We start from the raw sequence: 24,409 nt of genomic DNA, 5'->3' as shown, positions 1-24,409 counted from the left end.
GGGGGAAAAAAAAGGTAAAACTCATGGGCTGAGATAAGAATGGTTTAATAGAACAGAAAAGAAGAAACTAATAATGATAATAATAATAATAAAATTACAATAATAATAATAAAAGAATTGGAATATACAAAACAAGTGATGCACAAAGTAATTGCTCACCACTCGCCGAATGATGCCCAGTTAATTCCTGAGCAGTGATCCACCCTCCCAGCCCCACTCCCCCCAGTTTATATACTGGGCATGATGTCACATGTTATGGAATACCCCTTTGGCCAGTTTGGGTCAGCTGTCCTGGCTGTGTCCACTCCCAACTTCTTGCGCCCCTCCAGCCTTCTTGCTAGCTGGGCATGAGAACCTGAAGAATCCTTGACTTAGTCTAAACACTACTTGGCAACAACTGAAAACATCAGTGTGTTATCAACGTTCTTCTCATACTGAACCCAAAACATAGCACCAGCTACTAGAAAGAAAATTAACTCTATCCCAACTGAAACCAGGACAACTGGTGAAAAAAGTGGTGTGTCCTTTAGAAAGCTTTCTCAGTGTTCCCAGTGATGGATACAGTGTTTCCCAGGTGAGATTGATCAGGTGTTTATAACATCAGAAAACAGGCATGCTGGGGTCTTTAAAATCACACGCTTTTGGTGTAGAAAGTTTTTAAACTGAACAAGCTGGGCTGTCTTCCGTGGGTGTGGTGGAAGCATTTTCTGGTCATTTTGTGATTTTTTGACAGCTTTGTAGACTGAAATGGATGAAGCCTGAGAATCAACCTGTCTAATGAATGTAGCCTGCATTCGGTGGCATTATGCCAAAGTGTGAATTTGTGCTGAGGGAGGGCTGTGTTTTGCCAGTGCTTCCGAGCATGAGTGGCTGAAACTTTGTTTATATCTTTGCAGACCATAAAGCATGCTGCTAAGAAATGCTCTATTGCATGAGTCTCTAGAGGAGTGTGTTCTCAGGGAATGACTCTTAGCTTGAATTACTCTGGAAAAGGAGGCTGCCTAAAAGCGAGTCTTCCTACCCATTACAGTGAGTTGTCTTTACTTTTGCCTCCCTTTTGCTGGATATTAGGGACCCATATCTAAAGGGACCTTCATGTTCAGTTCAGCATCTGAGGAAGCCGCTTCTCAGCTGCTCCTCTTGTCTCCCTTTAGACTGTGAATCCTTTTTTTTCCTGTGCTAATGGATATAGAAGGGCCTATCCTATAACTGCAGCCTGGGGTTTTTGTCTGTAGCTGTACTCCTTAAACCACAGTTTCCCACTTGCAAAGGAGAGTGTGCCTGGAGGGAGTGAATTTCAGGGGGCATCTCCTCTGGAAGTCAAGGAGTGGGTAGAGCCTCCACCCAGCAAAGGGTGCACACATCAAAATAGTGATCCTGAGGGTGTGCACTCTTAAAAGAAGGAAATGCAAAATGATGCTGTGAGATCCTGACCAAGGTATTTGCCTCACATCTGCTCCTCAGATTCCTTCTTTCTGCACCTGTATGACAGATTCATGTGAAATTCCAGATCTGCCAACAGCTGAGGAACCTTGCTGTGTAGCTGCAATATGTGCACAGTATTTAGTTTTAGGCTCCTAATTTTGCAGGCTAAGACGAGATTCCGGAGGAGTCCTCATTTCAGGGTATTTACTGTTTTCTTACTCTTTTTCCTCTGGGCTGGAGCCATAGTTTGTACCATATTTAAAGTTTCTGGGCTGAATGCCAGCACTAATATGTTGTTTCAGAAGACCAGCCAGGCTGGTTCTTCTAGGGCCTCTGAAATGACCTGTGCATCTGTTAGAATGAAGAAGCTATGGGCCACTATCTGCTATTTGATGCCTTGCTGTCACAATAGGTTCACTGGGGGCCCCGCTGGGCCTGACTTCCACTGTGCAAATTGTTGAACAGTAAGTAACATGATTGTTCTGGAGAGGGTTATACCATGTAGAGATACAAAATGTGTAGAAAGAAGAATTAAAGGACACTCAAAGAGTGCTAGGAATCTGCCTAGCTTTCATCTGGAGCAGACCTCACTGCCTGGGAGCCTGGCCTTTCTGAAGGGAATGCATGCAGTGAGACCTCACATGGAGCAGCTGACTCTGACATCACTGATAATGATGGCAATATTTGCTACTCAAAGTTGGGACAAAATGGCTTTATTTATTTAACCATCTGTTTGCAATAGATTCTCACCATCTTTTTCTTTTATCCACAGCTTACTTTTATCCATATGCCACATTTTGCTGTTCTAACAGCTTCTCAAAGGATTGCTATTTTTAGACCTGTAATAATGGATTTATGCATGACTCCTCAGCTAGCAAGCAGCTTGTTAACTCAGATTGGTGCCTGGTTCTTGCATTTCTTATATTTTGAGTCAACTATACATTTTGAGGTAGAATATCTGGGATAAAGCAGAAGCAGGTATATAAAACCAAAGGGGAGGTCAAGAATATGTGGGTTTCATTATATTCTTTCTCTTTGCTGCTGAGAGCATCTTGGGTGTGTTGGACTTAGTGGAGACGTACTGTACTGTTGCACTGCACAGGTTGCATGATGTCCAGTAATCCTGTACAGGTGGCTGAAGTCAGAAATAAAATGAATAAACAAACAGTAGGACAGTGGACTAGTCTTACAGGAGGCAAGTCAGTGTGTCAAAGTTTTCAGTTTTCCCACTTCCTGGCACTTCCCTCTGTTGAGCTGTGGTCTTCTGCAGTAATGAATACACTGTAATGATGTAAAATAAGTTAGTTGGCTTAGTGTGATGATGGTTACGCATAGCTCTTCAGTGAAATAATCATGTGAAACAGGTGGTCTGCGGGAGCATTAGCCCCAGCCATCTGTAGGCATCTGACAGACTACATGGTTAAATTAGCCAGGTAAATTCCCTGGTCTCCCAGCAGGAATGTTGTTCTTGCTGTGGGTAGATGGAGTCAGGGAGATAATTCAGGAACTAAGTGGAGGAGCCTGACCTTAGGTAATGTGAGTAGATGTCTCAGCGTGCATGTCTCTTAGAGTAAACAAGGGGGAGTTCTGCCTATGATCGTACACTTGTCCTAGTGGGGTTATCTGTCTTTTGACTGCAACTCAACAGAACTGGCTGAAGTACTAATCAAGAAAAGTAGTTGTTAGAAATGGTTGTCCTCTTTCAGAAGTAGCTAAAACCAGTACCTGAACAGCTAGAAGTGTGTGGCTTTTCTGACAAGGGAGGACATGGAAGAATACCAATTTTGAAGCAGTGGAGGGTCAAAACTGTGTTAAAAATCCAGAGGAGTAATGAAGAATGTAACATTTCCCAAATAGTAGAATTGTTTCTTGTGCGTGTCTGTTATAAAATACAAACTTATGCTTAGGGAATAGGTTGATCATCAAAATTACAAAGGTTAGAAATATTTCTCTGCTATACAAGATTTTTTCGCACCTTCCAAAGCACTTGGTATCCTCTGCAAGAGGCAATGTAGACCATTAAATGGATGGCTGATCTGATCTGCTCTGTCAAGCAGCTTCTCTTTACCTATATTTTCCTTTAAAAACACAGGGATTTCCCTCAGCTTCTCCGATTTTACTCATGAGTTTTTTGTCATGCTTTCAATACAATGTCAAGACGAGTTTGCTGTCAAAGGTACATACCAGAGAAGAGAATTCAACCACCACAACCCCCTGTACATGCTCTTGCCTAGCACTTAAAAATTCTTTCTATGGGAGTTTTGTTTAAACTAGGTATGAGTTGCCTTTTTTCACTTGTTCCACGTCCATACACTGACACCATTTGTTCATATATCATTCTTTCCTATAGGATCTTTCAGCTGGTGTTTTCCAGCTAATATCTTCCACCAACAGTGCTTTCCTTCCTCTTTTAGGCAAGAAAGTGTTAAATTCTCTTGTTGTTTGTTCTTAAGATGGCAGTTTTGGAAACCTGTGCCTGTCAAATTGACTGCAGCTAGGAAAAGGAGATGCTTTCCTATCAGTAGGAGAACATTATTCTTTTAGGGACCATTGAAATACTTGTAGTGAGACATTTCGTTGCTGGTTCTAATAGCCCTTGTTGAACTAGTTCTGTGATAATAGAACAATATACAGAAAGAAGCTGGTGGAGGTGTAATGATAAAAGAAATATAGGTCTCCCAGTTTATATGGAATCCTTCAGGTATTTCACCTGTGTGACAGGATTTCCATCTCTGACATGTGAGACTGCAGAAACTTTATTCATATCTAGTGTTGCAGATTATTAACAATGAAATCAATAGGAGTAATCAGTTATTAGTATAAGAACTTTAAATATTTAGACCTGTAATCCAGAATGCATTGCACGATTACAGTAAACCCTTCAGAGAAGTTGATGGGACAATGTACGCCTGTAAGAGACTACAGAAAACAGATGCATTTCCTTTTCCACAACTTAGAAAACAGGCAGACTAGAGGACTTTGGCTTGGGGACGGGAATATCTTCCTCTGAGTTAAACTGCCCTGGGTTCTTATTGAAAATGCTATGATTTTAATATTCTACAGAAAACTGTGTATTAAAATCACGGGAAGGGAGAAATCTGTAAAGGCACAGCAGCAATTGCTTCTTTTTATTTCATTAGCTTACGTAGTTGTGCCAGCACACATTCTAGCCAATCTTCGTTAAAATAGAAAACGCTATCATTTGCAGGCAGGTTTCCATATGAACAGAAACAAAGACTCAGTAGCATGAAGCTTCATTTCACAAGGAAATCTCTTTTCTTCAAAGACACTGGTAGGTTATGAGAATTATACTTTTTTTTTTTTCTGTTTCTGTTTTCTGAAAAGCTTTATAAATGCACCTAATTTCAGGAAACTATTTTCTTTAAAAAGATGAACTATCCTTAAAAAAAAAACAGAAGAAGTTGGGTTTGCATCAACTTTGATACGTGACTTGTTAAATCAAACCAAGCCAGATACCTTTGTGGTACAATGAGAAAAAAAAATGTTATAGTGTAAGTTCATATTGTGTGTGTTATTTCATAACTTTGCATGAAATGTGCTTTGCTTCTGATTGAAGCCTGAAGTTGTTGTTGTTTTAAGAGATGGGCTCTTTGGAACCTTTCAGGAAATGCTGACCTGACTGTGGGGTGTACATCTCCTGTATAACAAAGGGGGGAAAAAAGATAGCTTTTACTGGCAAGGGAAACTGGTTTTACTTATGTCATGAATCAGCTCTGTGTTAGAGAACCAGGATGCCTCTTGTGTGAACTGTTAACATTTAACATGTTTCTAGCTGAATGGCTGGTTTTTAAGACCTATTGACAACTATGCAGTAACTGCAATTAAAATCTCCAAAATAAACTACAGTTTTAATCCCAGATACCAGCAGAGTTCAGTGAGGAAACTGAAATGTCTTGATGACCAATGAGAACTTAAATTATCTTTATGGCTATAAATTAGTATATCAGACTACTTGTTTGAATTGAGGTATTTTATGAAGAAATTGAAAGCATAGATCCCATTTCCAGTATGATTTGAGGATCAGAGATAAAATCTTAGAAACTGAAGTAGCTGTGAGCAGGTGTCTCATTAACACTTGAAAAAGGATATAGAAATGTGATGACATTTTTCATTAAATTAATTTTTTTTTTTTCTTACAGCTGTTTGACCAAAAGCAATGTTTTATGTGGGCCTCTGTGTTCTGGCATTTTCAAAGAAACCCACAAAACTTGACATGAAGTGGAAAGTTGAAGCACTGTGATTTGTTATGTTAAAACAAAGTAGATATTCTCAACCTATTGAAATATTTTATTTAAAAATAAATCCATATGAGTCATAAAGTATCATACAAAGATAAAATCTTAATTCTGTTGAAATCAATTGGCCTAAATAAAACTTTGTAGATAGCTGTGTTTTGCAAGATAGTTCTTTAATTTTTGGTTGTCTTCAGGTTTTTTCCAATTCCTTTTTGGAAGAAGAATTTCATGGTCAAGTAGATAGACTGTACAATATTAAATATAGAAAGCCTTCCTTTCTTTTTTCCCTCTTCCTGGACCTTTTCTGCAGAGACTTTGCTGTGATTTATCTTTTCAAGTTCCCATAATAAAGAATTGGCTAGTTTAATGATGAAGGTGAAGTCGATCAGATTCAAATATTATGTGAGCCTCAAACAAAAAAATGGAAACTTTCTCTAGAAAGAGAAAAACTGTTTTACTGAAACAACTAAGAAAACTTGGGCTTTTTGAAGAATTGCTAGGAGACTCTTTCCTGATATAGCAAGGAAATGCTAGGTCTTTGACCAAAACCACATATCAAAACAGTGATGATGAACTAAATGGGACTCTGCGGCACGTGGTTTTTCATAGTAAGTGCTCACCTGGAGGAGGAAGGAAATGGGGGCTGAGTCAGAGGACTGGCCTCTTCCTGTCGATCAGTACTGACCAGATTGATAGGGAAATGCAGATCAGAGCTTGGGGGTTGGTACGTGAGCTATGAGAGCTGTTAATGCTGCGTGTTTTAGAGCTGTGTGTGGAGCTTGGGTAACCTGTCTCAATACTGAACCAGGTTGCAGTTATTTTCTGGCTTCCTGGTTATTAGTTTGTAGTCTGAAACTTGATTTTCTTTTGTAATGTAAACCATAGCTGAACAGTAGTCTTGGTCAGCAATATTAGTCCCTATCCTGATAATTCTTGCTCAGCCTAGATAACATACCAAACCCCTTACACCTTGTCAGCCAAGATGTTTTTTCTCTTGTCCCCTTTACTCTTAATTATTTTATTTGAAGCACTGTCTTGACACCACACTACCGAGCAAATTTCATTTGAAGTACATGGAGCACAAAATGTAGGGTTCTGCATTACCATGAGAATGGACCATTACACTTGTGGGAGCCAGATGTCTCTCCTCAGTTCCCACATGCTGGACTCAGGAGGGAGGAAATGTCCTCTGCTGTCAACTCTGCTGGAGTTAATGAAGTTCAAGTCCACCATCTAGCTTGGTACAGGGGAGTCTAGCTGTACCAGGGGATTTCTGGCAAGGAGAGGGGGAGGTGATCTCCAGACTGGATTGTTCAAACATCTTAAAACTATATTGCTACCTTACGAGGACTTTGATGGGCTAGGGACCTTAAGTCACTGTTACTACACTGTATCACCTAACAGCTTTTCTCAAAGCAGTCGACTTTCCTGCAGTTTGCAGGTGCAGCTGAAAGGCTGGTCTGATGGCAGCTAAACACGAGTGCTTATGTAGCCCTGACTAAAGCAGTCCTAGATAAATACCATGACATACACTGCCTTCCAGTCTGCAGGTCAACCTAATTAGGTTGTCCTTTTTCTGAACACAACTTAGTTGTAAATGTTTCAACATTTTTATCAGTGGATAAATGACTTTCCTGCTTAATTAGGTATGTGCTAAACCCTTCACTGATTCATGACCTATGTCACTGGTCTGTGCGCATGCACTGGGCTCCAGATTTCATCAAAAGTCTGGCTGTGGTACTATGTGATGTACATCTGGCAGAATCCTTAGGGCTCCTGGCATAAAGTGACATTAGTAGGTATTTTGTAAAAAAAAATATTTTAAGTAACAATTATGTGGCACAACGATGAAGAGATGGGTCTAAGCCCACAAGCATTCATAGTGTCCCTACATAGCTGTGGATCCCTTCATTTTTACAGGCCTTGCTGCTGCTGACCTGAGCTACTTTTGTAAGGCTGTGGTCATCTTTGTCCTTAAAAGAATGACTGTTCATTCCTGTGGTAGCAGGCAGTTTTCTTTTGCTTGTGTAAATCACTGAGTGTGCATGTGTAAACATTTCAAAGTGAAGTAACACCATTTTTTCCAGGTCCAGACTTAAATGGATAAGCAAAATTTATCCTATTATTTGTTTTAATCAGGAAATACTGAAGGATTTTGTGTTCTATCCATCTTACTATGCTGACTCTCTGAGCTGTTTCAGAAGCTGGTATAGCTTGGTGTTAGGTTAAAACTGACTTTAGTCTTTCTGGAAGCCCTCTATATGCAGAGCAGTAGTTGAATTAGATCTTAAAATGAAGTAGTAGGGTAGTATCTTTTAGCTGTTCCCTGGCTGTAGCTAGCCCTTCTTTTGTTAGCTAGTTTCCTGCAAAAAGAAACTGTTCTCAGTTAGCACGCTGTTATCCTTGATGTTGTATAGGGCTGTTGCAATGTCACGTGATTGGAGAAAAATACACCTCTGACACATCTACAAAACAGAGATGGCACTTACCTAAATGAAATTAAATGGAAGGTCATATTCAGAAGGTGCCGGTCTTCCAGCTAAGTTGGACATCCCAGCTGTCCAGCCCAACCATTAATTTTTAGGACTGGCAACTGTGATGGTTTGTTAATTTGCTCTTAAAAGACCAGGCTGTACTCCAGGTCAATTCAGATGCATGTTTTTCATCTCCATTTTAGCAAAGTTCAAAACACTTTTGGAGCAACTGCATTCTTAAAACTTCAGGTCAGAGCTTGCTAATGAGAAATGGTCATTTAGGGAAAAGCATTGGCATTTCTTTCCTGCAGTAGCATGGAGTCGGTCTTCGTGAGGCACAGCATCTTTGAAGCAGCAGTGCATGCTTGTCATCTCTTCTCTGCATTTTCTCTTTGGAGCTTGACAGGGCATGCATCTGTCACATAGCCTGCTGGAGGTGTCCTATAGTACTCCAACTAACAATTGTACTGAGGATGTGCAGGTTTATATACCTACCGGTCAGTGTGTTTAGCAGAGAGGGGTAGTGTGTTGTGGTTGTAAGGTGGAAATCTGAGTGTCTCATACAAAAAATAACATTACTAATACAGACTCCTGCAATTGCTGGTTATTGATTTGTGGAAATCTGCCAAGTGTTTCACAGACAACATTGTTCTGGGGAGAGAAAGCAGTTCTGGGAGTGTTGCAGTTACTTAAAGTAATAGTTCTTTTTTATAATAAACAATGACGTTAATGGTGTGTGGAGGTAATTTTAGATGTTCCATTCATTCTTTTCAGATGTAGTTAGAACTTAATTGATGATTAACTTCTGTGGGTTTTTTACTTTAAAACTAGTTTGATTTACAGTGGGGAGTGGAAAGCAATGGTGGTGCTTTCACTCTTATGAGTGTATCCACATTGATAGACCCACACATAGAATGTGTATGCACTGGGAGGACAAAGGGACCCCAATACTCCTTTTGAGTGTGTAACTCCTTTTTTTTAATATAACTCCTTTTTTTCATAGTAATAATGATATTGTAAAAGAAATAATTATTACTAAATTTCTACTGTAATAGAAACAATGACTCCTGTAAAAGCTGAAATTACTCTGGCATGTTTACTGCATATAACAACAGAAGGCTTTCAGAATGCCTCTTGATTTCTGTTCTGGACTGTCACTGGGAAAGTCACCTCCACAAGCATTGAGACCACGTGTAAGTGGATGGTCTAACGCAAGTACACATGGACTTCAGAACTCAGCCGAAGTGGCATGGTGAACGGTGCTGTTAAGTAAAGTTACTCATTTACCTTGGTAAGAGGCAAACAATTAAATTAGCAGCACTGGGGTCCAGAGTACTAACGAAGGGAAAAGTTATAACTTCTGCATTGGTTTTGTAACTTTCAGAGTGAGAAGCCTATAGCAGTACCTTGAATGTAAAATCAGCCACTTCTCAGTTCCCTCACAAGAAGAAAACATAGTATTTCCAGGAACGTTAATGCTTTTGAGGGTTTCTTGTTTTGTTTAAGACTGCTTCTAATAGTTGTTGTAACCTACTTGCAAGATGATCAGCTTGTAGTTGTTAATTATAGAGCGGAACAGTGTAATTGTCTTTCCGTGGGCAGGGTTAGATACTGAGACTTTTCTCTTTGAGAGTGTATGTGGCAATGAAAGTAAGATTTTCTGTTGAAGATGACTCTGGAATCAAAGGTTAGGAAGTTAAGATTATTACAGTAAGTTGTCTACTGTTTCAAGTATTGGCATTTAGCATTTTGATTCTGGACGCTATTTCTTAACAATCCTTTATTTCTGTTTCAAGTGCTCTATCAATTGCAGACCAGATGTTAGGATTTTAAGTGGTTTGTTTGGGATGTGTGAGTGTCAACCCAAGAGGGAGCAGTGGTGTGTTTTTTAACAGGGGACAATACAGGAAGGTTATGAAGGTGTGCTCAGTCAGTTTATCAGACAGGTTCTTTTCTGTATTCAGCCTTTTGTTTAATTCAGCCCTGGGCAGATGAACTGGGCTGAGTAGTAGTTGAGAAATCATGATTTGGCATTAAGGAGAAACAACTCCTTTTTGCCTTCCCTCCACATGCACCTTAAATACTTGTGTGAGACTAGATTTTAATCCCTGTGACATGTCCCATTCTGCTGAGTGGCTTGAATTTCTATCAGGGCAGTAAGGGAGCAAAATCTTGTCCCTAACATTTAAAGCAAACTAATTTGTCTGCAGTGCTATGCACAGTCCTTGCAATTAAAAAGTTCAAGCCAAATGCCAAGTGGCTGCAGAATGTCTTTTTTTTTTTTTTGTAAGGCACTTAAAGTGTGGGTGAAACATCTGTTTCCTCCTCCCCGCAGCTCATTTTGGAGATTAATATAATTCTAGTGAAATCTCACTGTGACATGTGCTGCTGTTCAGTGAAGATGTTTCAAATACCTACATGAAAACTAATTGCACCTTCTGCCATTCACTGCATCTATTAAAAAAAAAAAAAAGGAATTTCAAAAAGTTTTCTGAGCTAAAATGGTAGTTGCAGTCTGAGTTACACCTGCAATGTGAAACTGTGGCAGAAAGTACTTGAAAGCATGGAATTATTTGGCATTGCCCATGCCATATGTGCTGAGACATCACTGCCTCTGCAAACATGACTGTTCTTTTGCCATCCATATCTGTCCTCAACATGAAGAGCAAGGGGAGTGTGGAGCTCAGAGGGGAGATACATATACAGAGATATATTGTTCTGAGTCCCTTTCTTCTGCACAAATTCTCAGTTTGGTTTTGGGGAGTCAAAAATTCAGGCTTGAAACATGTTGTCTTTTCTGTGCAGAGATAAATTTCCTGTATCTCTACAGTCCATTAAAAATCCAGATGCTGGTGAGTAACTGTGGTGGGTGCATAGCATCCAAAATTTCAAACAAACCAACTTTCTTAAATTTTGCCACTCCCAATGACTGGGTGCAGCACCCTGCACTGTGCAGAGCTGTTTACACAGTGCTTACAGTGATGACAGAACTTGTTTCTGTGTTTAGATCATTTTGAGGCCCAGGCTCCTTGAAAACATGTGAAAAGCACCTCTGTGAGCTGGGCTGACCTCTGGCTGGGCTAACAGGTCGAGCTGGGGTTGAAGATGTTTCTGCAAGCAGAGGCTTTTTTACAATTAGTGTTCTTTTCCTTGGCTATCAGACTAACCACTGCGTATTCGTTAAAGCTTCTCTTTGCAAATAGACTACTACTAATTGATGCAGCTTACTGCTGTGAAATACAGAGGTGTTTTTGTCAGTTCCTGGAAAAAACTGACATTTCAGTTTGTCTCCCCTTCATCTCAGGCTCTCTCAGTTGGTGTGAAACTGTGTAGGTCTGGTGAAATCAACAGAACGGTTGTTAGGAGGAGTTACCATCCCTAGCTTTCTGGTACTGTCTGTGCAGCTGAGATGCCTTAGCCATGACCACCTTCAGTGTTGACTTAAAGTAATCTGCTTTTTTTGGCACTGACATGGATTGAGACTGCTTTCACAAGCATGCCCATGAGATAGTAGTACAGTAACAGCTGTATATTTAAATGTCAGTCACTGTAAGGCAATGCCACTGAAGCCACCAGTACAATTTAATAAGACAGATCTAGCAACAGAGGGAAAGTAATGAGTGTTTGTTGTCAGGATGCCTCCAGTTGTGATGGTAAAATCCCCATGAAGAACGTGGAAATCCCCATGACCTGAATTTCTTGTTATGAGAATTGTGGTTGAAAGGACAAAGTAGCTCAGTTAATTTACTGTCCTGAAGTGTTTTTAAAGATGCATCTTTGATGGGTGAGATTACAAACCAGAAAACTAGATAGGAAAGAAAGAGCACCCTGAAGAAAGACCCAGTATGTTTTAGTGAAGATAGCTATATATACACACATATATTTTAAGGTCAACATTGAACAGCTCTTTACCCAAAACTCGAATCTGTTGCTGCTTATAGAAATGAAATTGTGTGTTTGTCTAAGCCATTGAGATGTAATTTCAGTTTATACCGTGTTAGCACAACTAATCCTTTCAGTGATGTTCAGCTTCTGCCAATTCAGTCAATGGACTAATTGTGTGAAGTGAAGCATACAAGCACAGCAGTGTTTTATGTACTACATCTTACCACTTCCTGACCCTGTCTCACTGCACACTACCTTCTTGCAGTCTTCTAGCCAGATCTGTTGTAGAGGTAGAAAAGCCCAGATTAATTTTCCCTGCTTTGACAAGCTCCTTTACATTGCAGGAGGCCAGCTTTTATAGTGCATCCATAGGAATCGTCTCCACTACAGCCTTTCACCACACAGGAGACAGACTGAAGATGTAGGCAGCTGGCGAATATGAAAGCAATGAAGAGGTGTTCTGAGGTTGACAGTGCTTTTTATAGTACACACATTTTCTGGGAAGGGCATAAGAAGGGAGATAAACAGGAGATGATTGTGGCAAGCTGAGAAGTAGCTGTAGCAGACCAAGATGTTCCAAAGAGAAGATCACAGCAAAAAGGTAAGGGTGCCAACTTCATCCTGTCTTTCTTCCTGCTGCTTGAATATTTTCTTCAACATCAACAGTTTTTCCTTTGAAAATGCTGACATTTTCTGGAGACTCCTATAAATACTATAATAGCCATTCAGCATTACTTTGAGAAAAATAGAGTAGTATTTTTACAGTTCACTCTAGCCCCCTCAGTTCCTACTTTAACAGTGTTGGGTTTTTTTCTAGAAGTTCTGCAGACTGATGAAATATTGATAACAGTTCAAAGATCAGAAATATCTCTGCATAACTGTTGTATATAGAGTAATAGTCAATCAAGACACAGGGGGGGAAGTCATGTAGCAGTTGAGAAAAAGTCCTATAGAAGACTTTGACTCAAGACTAGAAATAACTGAAAATAACTCTGAAACTCTTATTCTTAGATAAACTGTTTTTACTTAAGGGTCTCCTGGCAAGGATGTATGACTAAAAGGACTATGAATCTCTATTATCAAAAGCAGTGTCATAATGTCATGCATGCATGCAAGGGGAGAGCGTCAAGGGGTTAATTTGATTGTGTTTGAGTCTAACAATGCAGTGTCACAGTGTAATCTAGGATGTTACTCAGCCTTGGCCTAAGTCTACTGTCAGCTGAGTAAATGATGAAGTTCCTTGCACTGGCATGGATTTGGGCCAAAACTGAGGGATTTTGAAAATCCCACTGGTAGTGTTCTCAGCGCAATTGTTTTAATATAGCTTACAGCTAGATCAATATTCATGTTCAGTCATCTAATTTTTCTTTCCTGTTTCTAAGTATACTTGAGGATGTCTTACTAAAAATGATAATGTTCACAGTTTTCTCTTATTTTAAAAAATACCTAAGCCAGCTTTCCCTAAACCTTCTCTGTGGTCTTCACTCCTGGGCAGAGAGCATATGTGGAAAACACAGTAGTACTGTGCACTGTTACAAGACTTTTTATAATGTTATGTGAAACAGAAAAGGGCCTTAAAATGATAACATAGTGTGCAATGATGAAAGCCTCCTAGATGGAAACAAAGCTTCCCCTGATTTTGAGTAAGATTTGGTCTGAATGCTCCTGAAAAAATCCTGTCCCTAGTTCTTTGGGTTTTATGGGAGCATCTGGTAGGGTATGTCAAACAACGTTACTTGCAGCAATTGGCCTGGATAACAGTTTCTAGTTTCTTGGTTATCAAATTTCTGCTCCAGGTCAGGCTTCATACGTTCAAATGGGACCACATTTGCCACCTGATGTTTTGGAAAAACTGCCTGGAAGCTGAAATGTATGCAGTAGCTGTGGGACTGACTGCCTTCAAAATTTGAGTGCTCTAAGAGTTGAGAACACTTGGAGGCCCATCATTGCTCGGATGAACTGAGCACCTTAACATCTCACCAGAAAGTAACAGATGATGACTACCTAATATTTCTAAAGCATGGCAGACTTGGAGGCCTGGACTAATTTTTCATTGGCAATGGGCCAAGTCATGTTATTAAATTTAAACACATGCATACAGGATTTCCCGCGTAAGGGTCTTGGCACCTTTTGAGTCTTAGCACAAGCACTTCACAGCTCTGAGATCTGCCAGAGTGGTTGAGAAATGAGGTAAATTCTTAGAACACTCTCAATGGTCTGGACTGAATGACCAGATTCTAATGTGCCTGAATGACTGTCCTTGTCATTTGTCTTTCAGGTCCTCAGGCTCCATCAGCCACATGCTGATCACATTGCAGCAGCGTAGGTGTTGCCATGAGGATCAGGAGGTGTCCTGTCTGCTTCGCAGCTTGTCTTTTGATCCTGCTGGGTAAATGCCAGAGAGAGCCCAATATAGAGGCAGAGCACACATTTTAAGAGAGCTGACAAGCCAGTTCCTGCACATACATGCATCTGTGTAAGAGTACTCCAAGTCCAGGGGCCTCTGTGGCACTGCATGGACCTAAGAACTGTTGCATGTGTGGGGTTAGACTCTGCTTTTTGAGACATGATGCTCCGACGAGGATTTATTCTGTTTCTCCCACGACTTGTAGGCCTGCTGGTGGTGGCCTGTTGCTTGGTGTCTATTGTTTATATGTTGGCTTGCACACCCAAGAGTGACAGCCAGCAGCTTGCCTTGCCCAGGGTGCACAGTCCAACTGCAAAGGAGGGATATGAAGCCATTCTGCAAGAGCGAGAAGAGCAACACCGCAACTACATCATCAGCTTGAAGAAACAAATTGCCCAGCTGAAGGCTGAACTCCAGGGCAGGAGTGAGCAGCTTAAGAATGTGCAGGATCAGTACCCAGACCCCTTGGACATTCAGCTTGACCACAGTAACCCAGAGAAGGCCCAGGCTAACCTGCTGGCTTTCCTCCATTCCCAAATAGACAAAGCAGAGGTGCACAGTGGCATTAAGCTGTCCACAGAGTATGCAGCCGTGCCCTTTGAGAGCTTTACCCTGCAGAAGGTGTACCAACTGGAGACAGGGCTGACGCGCCACCCAGAAGAGAAACCTGTAAGGAAGGATAAGCGAGATGAGTTGATAGAGGTGATCGAGTTAGCTGTTGGGAGTTTGAACAATCCAGAGGGGGAAGGCAATGCAAAACACCGTGTATACACAGCCTCCGACTTCGTTGAAGGTTTGTATGCAGACAGCAGGTTAGAAGGTCCACATAGTGCTGGTAAGGGGTTCTGGTGTGATTGCGTTGCTGAGGGAGATGGGTGTTATCTCGGAGCACAGATGTTTGGGACGGTGTTAGTGCTGTGACCCAGCAATGCTGTCTCAGGCACAACTGCAGAATGGCAGCTTTCCTGGCGAATGGGACTTTGACAGGAGAGCCTGCCAGTCTCTCATAGTGACCACCGATGTGTGCTCACAGCTCTCTAGTCATGCACTTGCCTCAGAACTGACAAAGCAAGGAGTGAATGACCAGGCTGCAATCCCAGATCTGTTACCAGTGCTAAGACTGACAACTGCAGTTCAAATCCAAACTCCAACATTACCCTTATTTCCACCTGCACAGCTCTGCCAGACTCAGAGTGGCAAGACAGGTTTTGAGGAGAGCAGCTGAGGAGCTCAGTAACTCAGCTGATATCAGCTATAACTTCAAATGACTAGGAAAGCTTAACCTTTACAGGGTACCTCCTATACCAGGAGTGGTGCACCTTAGCCCTTGGATTCTAAAATGAGCTAAACAGTCTTTACCCTCACATGTAATATTGAGGCAGTATGTGTGGATTTTTAAAATGCCACTTCTAACAGCAATCAGTGTTTACTTCACATCTTCTGTCACCAAATCCAAAGTGCTTACTTGTTTCCAGTCAGGCTGTTTTTTCCCAGCCAGGCAGAGGCACCAGGTGTATTCCAGGAGTTGTGATGTCTCTGTGGTTGATTTCAGGTTAGCCCCTGCTGCACAGCAGCTTTGAGTTAAGAGGGCAGGAACATGTGCAGCAGAAACATGGTATGAGACAAGATTTCACAGGTCTTGTTTCCAAGGGCTCATGGCTGTTTCTCATTCAATAAGAGAGCTACATTTCTACTTGTAGTATGGCTGTCCTAGTTTCACTAGGAACTGGCATGTTCCCTGCTTGTTGTTCAATAGTGTTGTCTGTAAGTGAGACAGCGGACCTAGCTGAATTTTGTAAGGAGAAAAAACTTGCTTTCCTCATCTTCAGATGTTTGTGCTGCAGACTTGGAGGGCATGTGGGTAAGATGCCTACCTTTCATGGAATGACTTCTCTAATGTGCTGAACACAAGCCTCCATGCTTATCCCAAATCACTAGTGATTTTGCCGTGGATTGTTTTCTTCATCTAATATTTATGAATAGAGCAGAGAAAAATGCATCCTCCGTGTGATGAGGACAAACTACTGCTGTTGCGCAATGGCCAGTTGTTCATTTCCACTCTCTGTGTATGTTTCTGCAGCAATCATGGTATTGAGAGACAGTAAGGTCCTGAAGCCGTGCCGGGATATACCTAATAGTTGGGCAAGTGCCTCCCACAGCAGGGACATGAGTTGTTCAGACTGTGGAGACCTTGTTGAGGCAGGTCCTGGCTCTCCTCTGGTCCAGGCACTTCCTCCACACCAGTCAAATTCCTTTTGCTCAGAGATGGGACCAGGGCATGGGCAGGGAACTGGGAAGTGCTGCTGGCTGCCAGCATTTGAATGCATCATGGAGCTACGTGCTTCCAGTCTCCTCCTTTCTGTTTGTTGTTTGGTTTATCATTTCAAAACACATTTCTACTGTTTATTATAGGAGCTGAACAAGCATATATGACTGTTTGGCACCAGCTCTTTCATGGGGAGAGGGTGAGGGGAAAGGAAGCAATGTTTCCAGCCATACATTGCTTAATATTCCACTAAAGTTACCTTTTTGCTTAGAGCCTGCCTTTATGCAGTCAAGGGTCTTTGCCTGGGTACCAGTGCTGTCCTTGGGGAACAAGGCAGAATCTGGTGTGCAGAAAGGCATGGGGAAGGGATGCACGCTGCAGTGCTGGCTCTGCAGAGGTTCTTCAAGCCAGGCCTTGCTAGCTTTCACATACCATGGTGAAATAATCCAGAGGGAGGAAGCCCTGCATGCAACTCAGAGATCAAGAAACTGGAGCCCTGCATGCAGCTCACAGCTCAAAAAACCTTCCTTCTGTCCTCCCCTGCAGAGCAGGACCTTGCTTCTGTAGGCACAAGGTAACAAATTCTCAGTCTTACTCAGCAATGCAAACTGATTTATCTGCAAATGCAGGGATCTGTGCATTAGGGCTGGAAACAAACAGCTGACTTGGCAGAAGATTTCCCTGCAGAGTTCCTTTGGAAGTCTCTGTCATCTCTTGGCAGTCTCTTTTCCCCCATCCTCCATTCTGCAAGGATGGCAAAAACTACCGATCAAAGCACAAACAAATCCATTGCTCTGTATAACTTGAGCAGGAGAAGGGAGGACTGAGTTTTCTGTTCCAATTCTGCATTTCAAGTATGGTTTAGACTCAGATCTGTTCCAATTCTGCATTTCAGGTATGGTTTAGACTCAGAACTTGTTTTGAGACAGCGCTCTGCAGGAGCCACTGCCTACACAACAAGTTAGTAACAGGCTGGATTCCATGGCAGCTTCTGGCAGCTTCATACCAATCCAGCAACACAGCAACCATGAGCGGTGTTAGCCAGCTAGCAAAGCCAGCTGTTTTCATTTTCTGGAACTGCCCAGGGTAGCTGGAGCTTTCTGGGAGATGTGGCCCAGGTCTGTACTGGAAGTAATACCACTTAACCCCATAAGCTTTTTATATTCTAGCTGCTTTAGCAATAACAGCATGCAAAAGCTCTATGCATGTCTATATTAAAGGTGGGGCTACTGCCCTTGTCTTAAGGTTGAGCAGATGGAGGAATGTGCTGAAATGAAAATTAGGTAATCGGGATCAGAGACAGGATTCAAAATCTGAACTGCTGCTCTCGATACATGAGACTTGTGTCTTTGTTTCTGCTCTATTCAGCAAAGCCTTTGACACCAGCTTTACGCAAGTGTGTTGCTGATCCAGAGTCTTGCTAGCATATAGAGTGGTTCAAGTTAATCTTGTTTGCTTGGGCTTCTTGTGTGGATTTTTATATTCTTGTGGGTCACATCTGGTATCTGCTATCACTTTTTCAGTACTAGTTCATTGCTAACGTATGTCAATAGGCAGGGTGGTGGTGTGGTGCAATAGATTTGGTTAGGGTCTGTATCTCTTCCTCTTTTTCCATTTTGTGCCTTTATTCTTGTCTTTGCAGAGGGAAAATGTTTCTTCAAACACTTCTAACGTTCAAGGAGAAATGTTTTGTCTCTGTAGCTGGGATCTCTTAAAATAAGTGTTGCATCCTCTGCAGTTTCTAGATAGAACCACTTGTGCGTGGGAATTAGACTGTGACCCTAGTACCTTACATCTGAGCTAAACTCCTTCTCAGCAGATTGCTGTTACATTAAATTTGGATAGGATTCTCAGACAGTTCTCCTTCCAGGAGTAATAGCTGACACGTGGTGGAATTTTCCATTTTTTCTTACTCAAAACCAAGAGAACCACACCTTCTCCCTGGGGCCCGAAATGTATCCATCTGGCTGCTACTCTGCTCTGCTTCTCTCTTCACAGAGGCACTTGGGTTGTTCAGCTGCTATAATCCTCCCTTCTCCCCTTTATTCCTCCCACTTCTATACCAAGTTCGCTGGTTTTCTGCCATGAGGAGTTAGTAAGAAATAACATGGAAAAGATCAGAAATTTCTGTGTATTATAAGCAAGCAAAGGACAGCTCTGTTTCCAATAGAAAGCCAGTTGCTCAGTGGGCAGAATAACAGGTCTGGTCATTAATTTATGTAAATGGCAGCAGAGCTGAATAGATTTGGAGGTCATTCATTTTCTCAAAGATGGAGATAATAATTTGGAGACCCTGACAAGCCTGAGTGGTGTGTTCCATAAGTGAATGTAATCACTGTCTGGTGATACTTTTTCCCAACAGGAACAGCTCCAGAAAATCCCTGGATTGCTTCAGAAACGCCCTGCCATGACACCGTCAAATATGCTGTGTCATAAGTTTTCCTACCTGAAGTACGTGGCTGTCTAATGACTGGAATTTTAAATAAGATCTCAGAGACAAATGAAAAGGAGTAGCTTTGCTTTCTCAAATTGACGGCTACTGGTGGTGGGCTACCTGATGCAGTTTTGCCCTGGAAGCTTACTGGGAGAAAGGATGATGCTTTTCCTCAAAGGATAAGATGGTGTATTTTACTGCATGTGAAGTGGGAAGGCCACCATAATATTGAGTTAAAATGGGGACAATGAATGCTGATAAATCCTAATAGCGGTTCCTACAACATCTAATGAAATACAAGTAATGAGCACGGGTCCAGGGAGTGTTTCTATTGGCAGTGGAAGACCTGAAACCTATGGTCTGTGGAACCGAGGCTAAAATTGTCATCCACTCAACAGCATTTTGTTAAGGTTGTGTGGCTGTTTGCTAGTTATCAGTTCCATGTAGATCTCTGAAACCTGTTTGCCTGCCCTGCTGAATAGAGAACAGGTATTTTCCATTTCTTTAGACAGCTCTGGGAATTGCAGCTCTGAAGACTGGACTCTTATTGCTCTTTAGTCAACCCTTCAGCCCAGGTCTTGTTTTGCTTCTCGCTTGTCCTTTTCCTTCATTTTAGGGCCAGCCTCTCTGCTGACCCAAAGCTCCTGTTTACTTTTTTACATTGGGTTTCCAAAGGCTTTGACTTTTCTCCCTGCCTCTGAAAGGAACGGCGCATATTCTGAAACATAGAAGCTGTAATGGAAGCGATAGATGATCAATTAACCTTCTTTTATCACATAGTGAACATGTAGGCTTTCCAAGGCATCCATTTCAGAAGCAACCTTCTCAGGAAAAGTTTTTTTGTTTTACTTTTTTGAGACTACTTTTTTTCCCCTCCTTGTAGCTCATCTCTTAGAATTGAGGCTACTTGATGCATCTTTTGGAATCACGTAAAAAGTCCTGATGGCACAAATGAAGTAGTGCCTTCGGAAATGGAAAAACCTTGTGAAAGGCAGGATGTTCTGCTGGGTGAGTCCCCAGAGTGACTCAAAACATTCAGGCTCATTTCCAAGGCTCACTGCCTGACCTTGGGCAAATCACTTTGTTCTCTGCTTCTAAAAAGAAGATGCTTAAAAAAGGAAAGGTGCTTAAGAAAGGAAAACAAATGGTTTAAATGTGCATCAAGAATAGCCATATTTAATTACATGCATTAAACTTGCATACAATTCTCTTCAAGATAAAATGTAAGGATTATAAATTCTTGGATTACCATCTTGTGCAAGGGAGCCTTGCCTTCACCTAAGCTGCTTGTTTTTAGCTGTAGTAGAAGTTCTGAACAAGAACAAAACTGCAGAGTTAGAGGCAGCCTCTGTTGATGTGTGTATAGCACTAGCAGGGATTCCTTGGGTTGCAACATGCATTCTGCTTTAAGGTGCTTCTTGCTTATTTGGCAAAGCTTCCTTTATTCCACAAATGTAGTATATATCTCTGGGGAAGTGGTATTTGTGGGGTCATTGTTTCTTGGCTGGGGCAGAAAAGGATGTAGAAGCAAAGACTTTGAGATGTTGCATGGTAGATATTATTAAATTGGTTAATTTAATTTAGATCTGTGTTATTATAAAAAGTGTCAGTTCACTATGTCAAATGTGAAACAGTCCTATCTATTTCTGTCTAGAGAAAGTGCAAATCAGATTTAATTTGGATTTTTGTTTAGCTTAATGTCAAAAGACTACCTTAACCTTCCACAACACAAACTTCCTTGGCAAGACCTATGTTCAAAAACTGCCTGAGTAAATGAATGCACCCAGCAACACACTTGGATCATCAGCAGGCTTTCTGTAAGGATAAATGGGTGAGCAGAATTCAAAGGCCCAGATTTCCATTCTCTGGCCACCGGGAGGAGGAAATGCAGGGGCTGTTGGGTCACCATTCAGATGATCTCAAGTGCAGGTTCAAGTTCAGTAACAGATGTAGTTCATGGTCTGCACCTGGGGCAGACTATATAGAAAAAGCTAGGGGGAGTCAAGGGCATAGCTTTAGAAGATTAGCAGTAAAAGAATGATGGAGCTACTATCTCACTAGATTCATCTGCTACACTGGAGGGAGGATTGGAGCATTTGTTGAATCAGCTTATATTAAAAATAAAACATGAAGTGAATAATAGATCAGTAAATCTGCATATAGTATAAACCAACTGAAGTGTTCATTAAGAATAAAACACTTACACAATGATAGTGAAAATAAGACAGTCCACAGAATTCTGGCCAGATAAAATCACACCTCATTAATCTTTTGGATGTTCTGGACATACCAATGTAAAAGGTACTATACAAGATGAAGGGCTTATGTCATTTTGCTGTTCAAAGAAACCTTTGACCTAGACCTTCACAAGAAATACAGACAGAGCTGACAGTCTGTGGGTCGGATGCACAGCAATGTTACACATCAGGGAATGACTAAGATTTAAAAAAAACCAAACATTATTTTGGCCAAGCTATTCTTCATAACCAGATGGGGAGGAAAAAAAAAGAAGAAACAAGTCAAGCAGAGGAGTTTTCTTCCAGACGTGTTTTACTTGTTTCTTGAGATTCTGCAAGAGATGGAAGGCAATGCAATTGTACTCTTCTACTGATGAAGTTGTTAGGATATTTACAGTGGCTTAACAAGTAGTTAGAATTAGCATTTAATTATTCTTTCTTAAACCTAACGGACCTAACTATGAAAAAGCTTTATTTCAGTATGCACTGTAGGGACTGAAGTGTCATTTAGAATGGGTAAAATACATAGCCTTTTTGCCAACTTTATCTCATTTAAGGTATCAGAATAGTGTTTCAGTGGGGCATGACCAATGCTTTTATAGTTCATGCCAGCCCTCAGCATGGGACCAGTTTCACCCATCAAGTATGTTAAAAGTTCATTCTGTACAGGGAATAAGTATATGCTTGTATGAATTAAATATCCTTAATGTCCTGGGTCTAGCCTCTTACAAACTCCATAGTGTCATCCTTGCAGACCATTACTCGCCCAGGAGTAGGCATCATTGCCACAAACAAAATAAAAGTCTCTTGAGAGTTGAGTAACAGGAGACTTTTGTCCTGATTGGCAGTGGGTGAAGTTGATGGCTGCTGGGGCCTGGTTGCATAGTTATATTAGGGGACTTTCCAGAGAACCTCCCAGAAAGGAGGAAATGAATGTGCTCATCAGGAAATTGCTTTTCTGGGAAGTGGCCTAATCACTCATATTGCAGAGAGGCAGGCTGCCTTTCGCAGTCTCTCTGCATCACCATTACCATGCATGCCTGCAGTGTGCAACTGGAGCAGTCTGAAAAATAAGGACAGTATGTCTGCTGGGTTATACTGAGTGTGAGCAATTGGTAACCTTCAGGGGTTTGTAACTCAGCCAAGCCTAGGAATGTGCCTGCGAGAATACCAAGTAGCTCCTGCAACCCAGGCCTATGTCCCTGCCAGAGTGACATCCTCTTCCCAATGATGGTCGATTGCATACTGCTGTAAAAGTAAATATCTTATGCCTCTGCTGCCTTTTCAGCCTAGGTGTAACACATGAAGATTGCATCCTTTTTTTTCTACCCAGGAGCCCAGCTTTAATCCAAGATGTCCTCTCTTTTGTTTCACACAGGGATCTACCGCACAGAAAAAGACAAAGGCACATTGTATGAGCTGACTTTCAAAGGAGACGCAAAACATCAGTTCAAGAAGATTGTTTTATTCCGGCCATTTGGTCCTGTAATGAAAGTGAAAAATGAAAATGTCAATATGGCTGACACACTTATTAACGTCATTGTGCCATTGGCCAAGAGAGCCAGCAAATTTCGGCAATTCATGCAGAATTTCAGGTGGGTTTCCATTCCAGTGCTGCCTTTACTTTTTTTACTTGGAAAGTAAAATGCAATTTCAGGAGTTATCAAGGCCTCACTCAGTAAAAATCATGCTACTTTTATATAACATTTCATTGTGCCACTAAGAAGTCGTTTTTGAGATTATAGAGACTGAAAGGCATTTGGCTGCTTAGCGCACTGTGATTAACAGTAAAAGCAATTATATTCCAGTCATCAGGGTTTCTGATTTGCATGTACCTGGCTTATGTGTCTCAATCTGTTTTGTTGGGGCACACGCAACTGTAGCAACATGAGAATTGCATGCCATTAGTTGCAAAGGAACATTTCTAAGGAAAAAGGGAATTAGTGCTCCCAGACACTTTGCCAGGCCCTATTAGAGAAAAGATTAAGGCAATAAGAGGCAAGGAAATGTATTTGAACTTTCAGGATAGTTACTTTTAAACTTCTTTTATTTTTAAGCACAGAGATGATGTTTGGAGGAAGAATTTAACTGAGATGTAGCTTTAAATAGCTGCCCAGAAAAGGCTGTGTTAGCAACAGATACTGGCTCTTGCAATGGGATTTGTTTTGCCTAATTACAGCCATCTAAAAATAGGCTCCTTGTCTAAATTAGCCATCTGATAGATGCTTGGTTTAGGATAGGAGAAATCACCCTCTGGTCATGCTGATCTCTCTGCTGATTATAGATGAACTCTTGCTGACTGAACTTTGTGCAAGTGAGGCATGATGTCTAGCATTAATTCAGATTGGTCCTATCCTTAGGCTACTGGCTTGATCTCTGGTTGATGCTTAGATTCTAGTAAATGTTTCTTAACAAAATGCCAAACTGAACTCTGGAATATCTGTGACAAAAAATCAAGATTAAGAGGTAGGGTATGTATAGCTTCTTTAAAATCCCCCTTTTCATATTCTCCTAAATGCCAGAGTTACTGCCTGCCTGCTCATTCTTCCTGGGGCTGGATGGCCTGTTTTAACAGTGTCCTCCTATTAATATAACAAACACTGCTTAGAGAGTTTTTTCCTAATCTGCCTGAAAGATAGTCATCTGATAGAGGCAGTGAGCCCCTTTGTCAAGTCAAGGATCTCTGTCAGTGAATGGTGCCCTCAGGAATGCCTTCCAGGGTTCACCCTACTCTGCCTTCCCCAGTGGGTGTAGGTTATTGAAGAAAGCTAACTTCTAGGACAAGTCACAAATCTGTCTCTGTTCTCCAGGGAAATGGGCATTCAGCAGGATGGGAGAATTCACCTCACTGTAGTTTACTTTGGAAAAGAACAAATGAATGAAGTCAAATCGATACTTGAAAATACCTCCAAGTAAGTACCTGAATATCTGATGTGTGCTGTTCATATACAGAGATCGTACCATGAACTGGAGACTAGACAGCTGTCCAAACTTGTAGTTGTGCCAAAAAGTTCTAAACTGCATT

The 24,409-nt window shown here is 41.3% G+C and overlaps 1 protein-coding gene across 7 annotated transcripts in view; it reads left to right on the top strand.

Annotated features, from left to right (window-relative positions):
• Positions 1–24,409, top strand: part of CSGALNACT1 (chondroitin sulfate N-acetylgalactosaminyltransferase 1) — a 46,827-nt gene that overhangs the window by 16,005 nt on the left and 6,413 nt on the right. For 4 of the 7 annotated variants that reach the window (XR_011324473.1, XM_069782419.1, XM_069782410.1 and 1 more), the window contains exons 3-6: positions 12,385–12,641; positions 14,319–15,240; positions 22,763–22,979; positions 24,195–24,296. Coding sequence is in view for 6 of the 7 variants with exons in the window: in XM_069782419.1 (XP_069638520.1) it covers positions 14,607–15,240; positions 22,763–22,979; positions 24,195–24,296 (953 nt within the window). In the remaining variant the exon portion in view is untranslated. The remainder of the gene's footprint in view (positions 1–12,384; positions 12,642–14,318; positions 15,241–22,762; positions 22,980–24,194; positions 24,297–24,409) is intronic. The other 3 variants (XM_069782437.1, XM_069782428.1, XM_069782444.1) reach the window with 2 other exon arrangements.

The sequence above is a fragment of the Haliaeetus albicilla genome, chromosome 1 (assembly GCF_947461875.1).
Source record: "Haliaeetus albicilla chromosome 1, bHalAlb1.1, whole genome shotgun sequence".
Lineage (NCBI taxonomy): Eukaryota > Metazoa > Chordata > Aves > Accipitriformes > Accipitridae > Haliaeetus > Haliaeetus albicilla.
The sequence above is the reverse complement of the archived record's forward strand: the minus strand, read 5'-3'. Positions and strand labels throughout refer to the sequence as shown.